Below are 12958 nucleotides of genomic sequence, written 5' to 3'. Positions count from 1 at the left end.
CCCTGTCACCTTGAGGGGGATGTTAACTATGATGATACAGCTGCCATGAAGAATATATAGCTGCAAGACAGCATCTTGGAGATTCTACAGCCACAAATACTGCAGCATTACGCTATGCATATCACTCTGTAATGCGCGACACCAAAGGAAAACCAACAAAGCAATAATATGGATAACAACAGCAAGTCAATGTTTGCCTTGCTCATCAAGTCAATATAAGGAAAACTTGGAGGAGATAATTCTCATATAGAAATGATTTTGTATTAATTCTGATCGATTGTAAATTAGAAATATTTTTCCTTGTGTAGTCTCATGTAAAACCAGTATATAATACTGTGAACAATACTTGTAATAGTGGCCTTGTTTGCCAAGTGACGGAACAATACAGAATGTTAAAGTCCATGGGCCCAATTCACTCTCAAAAGACGCCTTGAGAGAGGAGGAGACACCATGGCTTATAAAGAGGCCAGAGGAATGTAAACTAACCAATATGGGACACTTTAAGACGTCCCCTTACGTGTGGCATTATTGGCCATACACACGTGGACAAAACGGGGAGGAAAGCCCAACAATTGGAAGGAACTGGCTCTGATACAATGTTAAAGTCTTTTGAGAGTGAATTGGGCCCATGGACTTTAACATGGTATCAGAGCCAGTTTCTTCCAATTGTTGGGCTTTCCCCCTGTTCTGTCCACGTGTGTTTGGCCAATAATGCCACAGGTGAGGGGGCGTCTTAAAGTGTCCTATATTGGTTAGTTTACATTCACCTGACATGTTTATAAGTCATGATGTCTTCTCTTCTCTCAATGCGTCTTTTGAGAGTGAATTGGGCCCATAAACTTTAATTAACATGGTATCAAAGACAGTTCCTTCCAATTGTTGGGCTTTCCCCCCGTTCTGTCCACGTGTGGTTGACCAATAATGCCACACGTGAGGGGGCGTCTTAAAGTGTCCCATATTTGTTAGTTTACATTCACCTGGCCTCTTTATAAGCCATAATGTCTCATCCTCTCTCAAGGCGTCTTTTGAGAATGAATTGGGCACATGGACTTTAACACAAAATAATGGGGTTACTGTTCATATATTTCTTTTTTCACTTTTTCATATTTTTTAATACCAATCAACATCAAAACATTTCCACTTTTTTCACTTTTTATATCACATCAATAATTTTTTATTACTATTCAAATAAAAAAATTCACTACAATCCAAAACTTTTTTACTTTTCTATACAATTTTTTTTTATTTTATATCACATCATCACTTTTTACTAATTCTAAAATTAACAACCCACTGTCATGTTCTATACATGTCTTTGCCAAACAAGCCCAAGATTAAAGAAAATTTCCCACATATCTCATCTTGTTTTAAATATAAAGTACATGTAGTGTTCCAACAGAGAAAAACTGCCTAGTTTTTGACGCAGCACGGTTAAAAGAAAGAAAACTTCTTTTCTATAAAATAAAGAATGCTATCAAATAGCTTAGAACACCGTAAGATCTTCTGAAAATATCACTGATTTATTTAATTCATTGTCCAAAGTTTTTCTTTCTCTCATTACATTGAGTTCTCTTTTATTATATAGAGAATACAGAAGAAGGAAAGAAAGAAATCAGTCTAAACTCGGGCATTCTCCCAACTATATATGGAAGTGTGACTAGTTATTATAAATATGGAAAACTAAAATTGAATCCTTCTAAGAAGGAAATTAACAATCAACTAATATATATTAGAATTTAGAACTGATCATAATAGAAACAATTAGACCTATGAATATAGTTACATTCAGTCTTGGACGCCATGGAGCGACTCCACCTCCTGTAGACGGAGTTGTTGGCTGGAGCGTTGGACTTGGAGGGACTCCAACTCCACCTGTAGGCGGAGTTGTCGGCTGGAGCGTTGGACTTGGAGGGACTCCAACTCCACCTGTAGGCGGAGTTGTCGGCTGGAGCATTGGAGTTGGAGCGACTCCACCTCCACCTGTCTGCTGTTCCAGAAAATTCAGAGAGCCCGCTGATTTCAAATTTGCTGAACTTGAAGCGGTATCATGGCTCCTAGGACTATCTCCACTCAGAGGACCTTCTTGCCAGACTTGGTTCACCGTTGTGCCACTAGGAAGCGTCAGTGTAGCAAATATTGTCATCTCACTATTCGCAAAGCTTGCAGAGAGATTTGAAACCGCAAAGCTCAAATCACCCTCTGCCAACGTAGTTGCATAACTAGACACAGGGGATGTGTATACACGCATGACTGAACTGGAGTTTTGATAGGCCACAAGGGCTTGTGCTCCTACCATTCCTGATCCTGTAGGGTTGATGGCCCAAGCAGTCCATCTCGAAGTTGAGGTTCCAGTGTGTCTATACGCAATATCAACCTTGTTGGTTGATTGGTCATAGCTCCAATGAAGGAAAGCGTTCAATACAGGAAGGTCTTGGCATGAGGTGAATACCCTGTTGCTAGAGAAAGTATAGCTCTTGCAGGTTTGAGCGTATGATGAGGCACATAAAGAAAACAGAACACAGGAAAGCAACAATGTTGTCAAACCTTTTCCCATATTGGTGAACTTTGATCTATGCCTAGAGAGGGAAACAAGTTCTCAGTATCTGGGTATGTGCCAGATGATACCAAAACTTGTTTCCTAAGGTATTTTTCTCTATCTGGGTTGCAAGGCTTTGGATCAAAAACTAACAATTTACTCCCAGATTCCAAAGAGGAGATGTGAGGGAAAGAGAGGAAGGGAAGGAGGGCGTTAAATATTGTTGGAAGAACCGAGTTAATTTGTTTGAATAGTTATATATATCTAGAAGGTGTTTCTGAATTCAGACTCTGTATTTGTCTTGCCGGTGGTCTTGGTCCAATGTAAAGAACTCTAAAGATTAAAGATTCAGGAAATTGATGCTGGCAATCATGGAAGGAGTCAAGGAAAATGTTAGTTTCCAGGTAACTTCAGAAAAGACTCTCCCCCTCTCCACGCCAGCAAGTTTCCAAGAAATCAGTTCATGTTCATACCCACGCGTTGAATCAGCAATGAGGAACGTGCTACTGTCTAGAAGCACCGTGCCCCAGGCATTTTTCCATCTAGCCCCGGTTGACTGATCCTCAGAGATGTAAGGTGGGATTTTTACAACGGCCCCTCTATTTTGCTTTTGGGCCAAATATGTTGTACTGGGCCTTACGCCCATTTACTTTGCTCTTGGATTTGGAAGATCTGTTCTGCTGGACATCTCTTTTATTTATTTAATTAATTTGTTTTTTTTTACATTTCTTTTATACTTATTTCTTATAATACTCCGTTTATTTTGACGTAAAATATTTTTCGTCATAAAATATTTTTCGGCATTTGATTCTTATGAAAAAGTCACCAACAGCGAAAAACCACTGGTGACGCAATTTCGTCACTGCCTGGCAGAATTCCGGCTACTTTCACTAGATTCTGGCTATTGTTGTCGAATTCTGAGGATAGAGGTCGGAACCCAGCGGCAATGGCTAGATCTTGGCTAGTTTCACCGGAATTTGGTTCAGTTGTAACGCCACCGCCTTTTACAAAATAGCATGAGTGAAAATTTTGATTTTCACATGACATTACAACATCACCAAAGTTGAGATTTAACAGCGGAATATATATTTTTTTTCTTAAAGACTTCGGAATATAACACATCAGAACTAACTAATCACCTCAATATATAAATAACATAATTTGTCATTCTAACATAATATTTACACAACAAGCATTATTATATGTGCCACAAGCAGCACTAATAATATGTAATTATTGTTTTAACCTAGTGCAAATTAGCATATAAAATATTACATATTTAAAGAAAGCACATAAAGATAAGTTTTGCTACAGGCATAAAAAAAAAAAAAAAAAAAAAAAAAGGACTAAGCAGGATAATCCATCGCACAAAAGAGGCGGTAGTTAGCCTCATCTACACTTGTCAGGATTAACACAAAGATCCTGGTAATTTTGGTACTCCTCATCAACAGCTCCTGCACAATCATTTATGTGATTGTGATTTTTCACCACAATCACATACTGTAATCAAGTGAGTCAATCGTTTTCAATTATATTATGAAATACTAATTTATTTAAAAATAAACAATGCAACAATATGGTGTAATATCAATTTTATATGCAAAGTCTTATTTACTTTATTCTGCACTCCTCTCATCCCAGTGCCATTAAATCCCTGTTCGTTTAAGCGGCTAATTATTGGAGCACAGATTCTCTTACCATGTTTTCTTAGCTTTTTTCATAGTAGTAGTCAAAGTAGCGTACTTAGTACATTGATAATCTCGACAACCAAGTATATTGATCATCCCGACAGTTAATTAAGTAGCCATAACTTACTTAATATATTGACTATCCTAACCGCCAACTTGTACTTATTATTGTTTTTTCGCACAAGCGGTATGCGTGTCCATTGATCATCCCAACAACCAACTTGTTATTAACCCTGCATATTTATTTACAACAATATGCAATATACTATTCCTATGCAAATAATTAAATAAAGCAAAAATCACTACATTGTGAAAAACAACCATGTATCATCCTCCATGAATAAGAAATATTCACAGTTTCTACTTCAAAAGATGCCCACATAAATATTGACTGCATAATTATATATATACAATAATGAATCAGCATAAGTTGCTAAGAGAATAATATTATTACTATTGCCACTTATTAATTCTTTATTACAACCCTTATTAATTAGTTAAGACATCATTATCTACTAGGGCATTACAACGACTATATATTTAAATATAACCATTATGTATCAAATTACGTAGATATTACAACTTTCCTTATATTTGTTTATTTTATACAAAAAAAATATAAATAAAATCATTCTATTAACATCAATTATATTTTTCAAATATGAATGGACAGTACAACGGCATAAATGTTGATATTTTATATTTTTTAAATTGGACAAAATAACGGCATTATTAAATCAAACACCTATTAATATTTAAAATATTTGAGTGGTGCTATCAAAAATATTCATTTTCCCCGCTAAACATACTTCCCTTAAAAATACATTTTATATATATATAAAATAAGACTGGGTTGGGCTTACGTGAGCTTGCTGGAAACGAGCATCGGTCGGTATTGGCGTGGACTGGGCTGAGCAAAAATCACATGAAATAACGCAAGTTAAAAGGAATGCTCAGCCCAGTACACGGCAATACCAATCAGCACACAAATGGATATTATTATTTAGACTATTCCCCCACTTCAAATTTCAGAAACTTTTGAGCTTCAAGCCCCAGCTGTTTCTTCAAAAACTTCCTCCAACTTCAAGAACAATCGATTGAGGAACTTTAACAAGCCAAAAGATCCTCCCTCTTAAAAGAATAGCATCAACCCATGCTACCCACAAAGAAGATTGTAAGCAACCTTAGCTTTAGCTTTAGCTTTGCCCTCCTCTTTACCATTCCATGAGAAACAGTTCAGCTTTTGCTCAAAATCACATTAATAACACTTTTAAGCAATAAAAAAAAAAAAAAAAAAAAAAAATTGAGTTAATTTGCTTAAGCCGACCTGCAGAAGTCAAACTGCGAGACACTCATGAATCAATCCTCCCAGTGATCTTGTCCACCAAAGCAGAGCAATCATGAGCCGTTAACCGAGTGGAAATGAGAGGGACCCCGAAGTACCTCACTGGTAACTGACCTTCACACTGACATATATCTGAAGACAATTTAGGATCCCCTCCAATTACTAACCAAGCTTTCTTGTAGAATTCAGCAGGAAAATCATCTGGGCCAGGAGCTTAATTTGTCATTAGGCTTAGCAGAAATAGTACGACAAATTTCTTCCTCCTCTGTAACATTTCTACACAAATGAGCACCTTGCTCTCTAGTGATCCGCTTGTGAATAAGCTGAGTTACTCGAGAAGCCTTCAAATCATCAAACTCTAAGCAACTTGAACCAAGCAAATTCTTTAGTACCCATTTGGTTTAGTGAAACTTTGAATCATATACATACCTCAACAGAACCCGGTTGCTCTTGGTTTGGCGAGATTTGAGTTTAAGGCCTATTCAAAGCACACCCTGATCCATTATCCCCTGCCTTAAATATTGTTGTTTAACTGAACATCAATTGTCAAAGAAATAAGCCTGCTTCAGTCCTTTGAAAAATGGCCTATACTATTAGGCCAAAATATTTATGTGTTCAACATCTCGTTATTGTTTAGCTCAGAATCATCTGATATCAAGAGCACAGTAACAAAACCCTTCATTTTCAGGTTATGACACGGGAACACAACCTTAAGACTGACAATTTTTTATACGACTTACGAATCCGACACAAACACAATATCAAATAAGCTGGTTAAAGTTGAAAAATATGGGCATGTTTTTGTTAAATGAATCGGATTATGTGATGTAGGACAAGAATTTCATCTTGTTCCCGAGATGCTGTTATTACTAAGGGGACTCGTCTTGACATCAGGGTTGTTAACAAACGGGCTTATTCAGGAATAATCTTACCGTCGAACAAAAAGCTTTACCGAAGAGTTATTAGCAAGCCAGGACGAAAAGGTTCAACTGTCAAAACCAAACAATAGGTTCCAACGAGTAAACTACTTTAAGCGAGACATTTTATATCGTCGACACCAAGTGGACGTACATGAGGACAACTAATATCCGGAGGTAGAAGTACAAAAGGTAAAGGCTACCGGCCGGGTCGATGAAGAGTGAGAAACGACCGCGGGCATGAGTGAGAAATTACCGGCGGAATTTTTAGTACAACCGATAATTAATTAATTGGTCTATGATGTGGCAACGAGATTGATTTTTTTACATCCATAACAGATATCATATTAAACTATATCAATGATGTTTAAGAATTAATGCATGAGTGAAGAGTGTTGAATTGATTTAAAGTGTTTGAGTATGTTCTGCTGTTGAGATTTAAATTATGCCACTTGTTTGAGAACATGTCATGTTGAAACTGTTTATGTTTTATGAAGAAACTCTGTTTTGAATAATTTCAAAGTGTTTGATAAAATGTTAGATTTGTTTAGTTTTAAGAGAACGTGATTTAGTAACTGCATGATTTTATAGCATGATAAAGTAGTGAAATATATACTGGTCAAGCACAGAACATAAAACATGTAGTATAGAGCATACATACCAGCAGTATCAATATATCAGTATCAGCAGTATCAGCAGCATATCAGTCCATGCATATCATGTATATCATTGTTTTATGAGTGATGTTTTTATATTATGAATAGCTTTTACTAGACGTGTTGGTATGCATAAGTGTCTTAAATGGAAAGCGCTTATGTATATTTCTATCGGATGGTAGCAAGTGTTAAGATGTCATACATTGAACTTGAAAGTACATGGATACATGACTGCCCAGGTGCGAGTAATGGCATGTCTATTGTCACGCCCCAATTTTGGGATATAAGGGGAAACGCGAACTTGAGTGCTAAAAACATTTAAATGGAAGCGTGCATTTACAACATCTAAATTTTAACTTCCTATTTTATTATTTCTGTCTATTAATAATTCTTTACAATGCCATGAACTCCAAAAAGAAACATAGATTACAAAGTAAAGATTTGGTCGGACCACAATGATCTATTGCTCTTAGCGAGGTCTACGCCAATACCAAGAAATGACATCGTCTTACTGGGTCATCTGAAAAGATTTGGTGTAAAAAGGGTGAGTTCGACAACTCAGTAAGGAAATTACAACACCAAGAAAATAAAAACATGCCATAAAATCTTCATGCCATAATCTTTAGCCATACATTATGACAATTTATGCAAAATATCAAAATGAACAATTAAACATGAAACTTATAAGTAAGTGAATGAGGAATATAAGTAATGACATAAGAAATTTATAATGATCCAGTAAATTCTTTTCATCGAAATGACAGTTTATACAAAATATCAAAATAAACAATTAAACATAAAACTTATGAGTAAGTAAATGAGGAATATGAGTAATGGCATAAGAAATTTATAATGATCCAATAAATTCTTTTCATCTAAATGGCAGTTTATACAAAATATCAAAATGACCAATTAAACATGAAACTTATGAGTAAGTAAATGAGGAATATGAGTAATGGCATAAATAATTTATAATGATCCAGTAAATTCTTTTCATCTAAATGACAGTTTATACAAAATATCAAAATGAACAATTAAACATGAAACTTATGAGTAAGTAAATGAGGAATATGAGTAATGGCATAAGAAATTTATAATGATCCAGTAAATTCTTTTCATATATTTTTTCTTAAAACTGTAATTGTCGTTTAACCCTTTACAGACTATACACCACTATTTCCCGTGAGTGGAGCACGTTAACTTTTGTCCCAAGGACCTATGGACTCAGCCTGTCGTCACAGGAGAGAGTCGCTGGGTTGGGGATCTTCCCTAGGTGAAGGCCAACCCCGGCCGGTAGCACACACCATCTTTTGGTATGCTTGCCATGCTACCCTATATGGTATCGATCATAACTGTAATAGTGCATCAGGGTAAACAATTACTGCACATGAACACTTTCTGTAATTCTGTAGGCTCTGCTATAACTTTATATTTTACTTTTAAACTGTAAGAGCCATTTTCATAACTGTAGTCATGTGCAAATTTTAAATTTTAGATTCTCTTTTCATACAAACTGTATTCATGTATAAATCATAAACTTTGAAATGCTCTATAATCATAACTTTGAAATGCTCTTTTTCATAATTGTAAGTATGCATAATCTATAACTTTAAAATGCTCTTATTCATAACTGTAAGTATGCATAATCCATAACTTTGAAATGCTCTTGATCATAACTGCAATTATACATAAATCATAACATTTTAAATGCTCTTAATCATAACTATAATTTATGCACAAAATTCTTGAATAATAACATATGAGTAATAAAAGCTTGACATTGAAATAAAATTCTCCAACACTTTCTCAAAAGATTTGTAATAAAATTTTGTTAGGGGTTTTTCGGTGTTGTATCCCTTTACCTGGATTTGTCATTAACGTCAGGGTCGAGCTTTTACCTAAATAAAACACAAGGATAAATTTAACGGAGCGTTCTAAAATTTCAGTTCTAAGACTTAAACTAAATTATCATATATATATATATATTCTATATACAAAATCTCTATCCAAAAATTAAAACATATAAGATTCAATTTTGAATACAAAGTCTACCAATTCAACTAGATCCCAAACCCCAAGGCAAATCATCCCAAAATCACTCACAGTCAGAACAGTAACCATAACTCAATAATCCAGCCAAGAAGAATCATGCCCACACAACCATACACCAACAATAATTAACTTTCAAATTCTTCTCATTTGATTAAGACGGAATAATCAATCCAAATACCAAGCAACTGGGTAATACTCAAAATCAGTACACATTCAACTATTAACACCACAACCCATAACACTACACACGGCTACTGCCCACACAATTGGTTAAATAGAAATTAAAGGCTCCTAAAACTGATCCGTCCGTGAATCATTATCCCCAAAATACAGCTTAAATACACACACAATCCGTTAACAACCAAAACCCCCAATTAATAATTTATCATCTAGATCCACACCTTATTTACACAATACACAGGGAACGCAAGTAATAGAAATCCAACTCAAAATCATCAATATCATAAACACATAATCATTCTACAATAATTTTAGCTTCCAAAATCATCACAAACCAGCTAATCAAAACACTATTAATAGAGAACAACTAACCGGCTAGCAATACCCAAAAACAGTAGCCTCTCGGCCATTTCGCAATCCAGTCCATAAAACCATCAAATCAGAATACTCATCATCCAATCTCCACAGCACAACCAATCCCAAAACACATATACACCCATCCAACATCACACACACATGCCAAAAATACACCCATTGCCGACACCAACAACAGAGACACACACGGCTCAGCCGAGACACACACCCACAAACACTCAATCAGCCAACCAACAATACCAACATCAATAAATCAATTCCCAAAACATCACAATCTATTTAAACACAATCGGTTGAAAAGCCCCAAAATTATCAAACCCTAATTCCATAATAAGCAAATTAATCCAAAAAATTATAGGATTTATATACCATAGGAATTTTCCTCAAAAACCCATTAAAATCGCCTCTGATTTCTCCGAAAAACGCACATGGAGAATCGGGTCTCCTCTCATGTTCAACGGGTCGCGGTTTCGGGTTGTTCGGGTTTTGCACACATACGGGTCACGAGCTCACCGGAAACCGCTACTAGGACCTCCGGATATCAACTCTGGCCACCGAACATGGAGGATCGGACCTCCGGAAGGATCGGGTTCGGCTCACGGGTCCACGAATCGCCCAAGTTTTCTCTCTCGGGTCTAGCGGGTTGCAAGTCACAGGTTCCTGGATTCCGCCTAGAATTGTCGGCTTTGGCTCTGCCAGCAACAACCCAGCACCACCCACCGGTAATCCGGACCTCTGAGCGGTCGGATTTCCCTCCTCCTCTGTCGGGTCTCCAGCTCACGGATCCACCGGATCCTTTCTTCTCTATCTCTCTCTCGATCTCTCGGCCTCATCTCTCTATCTCCTTCTCAATCTCTACTCTCAACTCTCTCTCTATCTCTCGATCTCTCTCTCTTTCGTCTCTCCCTGTGTCTCTCGGGAAGAAAAAGAAAAAAGAAAAAAGAAAAAGAAACGAAGAAGGAAGAAGGAAGAAGACCAAGAAAAGAGAGAGAAGAAGAAAATTATAAAAGAAGAAATCAACTTGCTGTGCAAGTTGTTGTTGTTTTTTTTTTTTTTTTTTTTCTTGCTGCTTAAGTTACTTAATAAGTTATATATATATTTTTTTATTACAACTTCCTTATTAAGTTAACTTAACTTACTTAATAAGTTTTGTATTATTATTATTATTATTATTATTATATTGTGTCTAATAAATCTGGGACATTACATCTATGAGTAGGAAAGCTGACTGTTCTTGTTCTTCAGGAAAGACGTGTTAGCATGATTGAGTTTAACTCTAGTGCTCTCATGATCTACTGACGTTCAAGGCACGAAATTGAAATACGATTAGAGATGGTGTTGCGAGTATTTTGTTGAAGGATGTTATCCTAGTATGGAAGAGTAAGATGCCATGTTTCTTGCTTAAGACCTATGTGTATGCGTGATATCTGTGATGTATGTCTGAGCAACCGATGAAAAATATTATTATAGTATGTTTTAAATGTTTTCTGGATAGTCGGTGTTTGCTGCATTAGCTATTGGTAAATTATGACTAATATAGTGCTCGCACGACTAAAAATAAAATAAAGGTTGGTTCTATGTAAAAACTCAGTTAGTGTTATAAAATACCCAATAGATACGGTTCCCCTTTTTTTATTTTTTATTTTTTTATTTTTGTCTTATTTCTTTTAGAAGCTTCTACCTCCCCTCTTTTTTCTTTTTGCTTTCCAGGGAGAGACCTTCCAGTTCCAGAGTATTCTTCTTTTCTCTCTATTCTTTATGCTTTTTCTTCCTTTCTTGTTTTATTCTACAGTCGGACATACACACACACAAAAACAAAAGAAACAAGAGAAGTAGAGGGAGAGAGACTTACCAAAAGGGGAAGGAGCTGCAAACCCGTGAAGAAAAGAAGAGGTAAATAAACTTATTTTCTCTTTAGTTTTCACGGACCCATTAGTGTTTCGGTGTAGATTTTTTTTTTTTTTGGCAAATAAATGGAAAAGTTCCCTACTGAGTTTCTGCTACTTTTTTTTTTTTTTTTTTCTCAAACAATGTGCAACCGGAGAGAGAATTCCATGCTCTGTTTTTGGTTAGGTGCTGTTTGATGAGAAGAGAATGGTTTTTCTGGGCCTTTATCCTATTCTGATCGATAGAAAAGCAAGAAAAGAAGAGAATAAAACTCTGGTTTTTCTGCAGTATGAAGAGGAGAGGGAATTTGTGGAGAATTTCAGGAAATCAACGAGAGAACTTTCAGTCTTGTGAAGAACCCATCGCTCACCCCTTTCCTTTATAGAGAGATTGAAGGATGCAGATGCTTACAGAGCGTTTTTGATCTACGGACAGGAGCCTTGCAGGTGTTCAATCGCAGATTCAAAGAATAAAAAAGCACTAATATATATCTCTTATCTCTATTGAATGAGAAGTTAGATTCTAACTAAACGAAAATTTACCAACTGAACTATATTTACCAACTGGGTTGGGGGTTGATTGAGCTGGGTTGGGCTTATGTACTTGCTTGAAACGAGCATCGGTCGGTATTGGCGTGGACTGGGCTGAGCAAAAATCACATGAAATAACGCAAGTTAAACTTGAACATGGGTTTTTAGCAACTTCAACAAATTTTTACAAATATTCGTGTAATAACAAAGAATTTAAATCTAGAAAATGATTTAAAGTTTTTAAAATTGTAAATTGTTTTTCAAAAATTAAAAAAGTTTTTATAGTCAAACTGAAAATAATTTTCATTAATCATCATTTTTTATTGCACAAAATATCAAAAAATATAAAAAAAATATTTTACGTCCAAACAAACGGAGTATTAGTAATGAATTAGATTCGTTTAGAAAATAAACCATGTATATCTTAGCTATTTGGGAGACTGTCCCAAACTCCCTAGATTTTTACCTCTTGCCCATGAAGATTAGCAGAAACCAGATTTTGAAATAAGCTTCAAAATCTAAACTCAAAGAACTCTCTCATCAAAACAATCAACCTATACCAGATTATTGGGGTCAATTCCCCATCTATAACAAATGTCAACATTATCTCTAGTCAAAGAAATGGTTTGGCGAGATTTGAGTTTAAGGCCTATTCAAAGCACACCCTCATCCATCACCCCCTGCCTTAAATATTGTTGTTTAACTGAACATCAATTGTCAAAGAAATAAGCCTGCTTCAGTCCTTTGATAAATGGTCTATACTATTAGGCCAAAATATTTATGTGTTTAGCT

At 35.7% G+C, this 12958-nt stretch overlaps 1 protein-coding gene and 1 long non-coding RNA gene across 2 annotated transcripts; both read right to left on the bottom strand.

The window, feature by feature from the left end:
* Window positions 1-1729: 1729 nt before the first annotated feature.
* On the bottom strand, window positions 1730-2554 carry LOC133861880 (cytochrome b561 and DOMON domain-containing protein At5g47530-like). The gene has a single exon (XM_062297699.1). The coding sequence runs from the start codon at window positions 2552-2554 to the stop codon at window positions 1730-1732; it is 825 nt and encodes a 274-aa protein (XP_062153683.1).
* Window positions 2555-7477: 4923 nt separating this feature from the next.
* On the bottom strand, window positions 7478-10779 carry LOC133861372 (uncharacterized). The gene is made up of 3 exons (XR_009899005.1): window positions 10119-10779; window positions 9005-9040; window positions 7478-7662 (listed from the first exon to the last, which is right to left on the bottom strand). It is a non-coding gene; the product is annotated as an uncharacterized LOC133861372 (long non-coding RNA).
* Between the last annotated feature and the right edge of the window lie 2179 nt (window positions 10780-12958).

The sequence above is a fragment of the Alnus glutinosa genome, chromosome 2 (genome assembly GCF_958979055.1).
Source record: "Alnus glutinosa chromosome 2, dhAlnGlut1.1, whole genome shotgun sequence".
NCBI lineage: Eukaryota > Viridiplantae > Streptophyta > Magnoliopsida > Fagales > Betulaceae > Alnus > Alnus glutinosa.
This window is presented reverse-complemented; position numbering and strand designations above follow the sequence as displayed.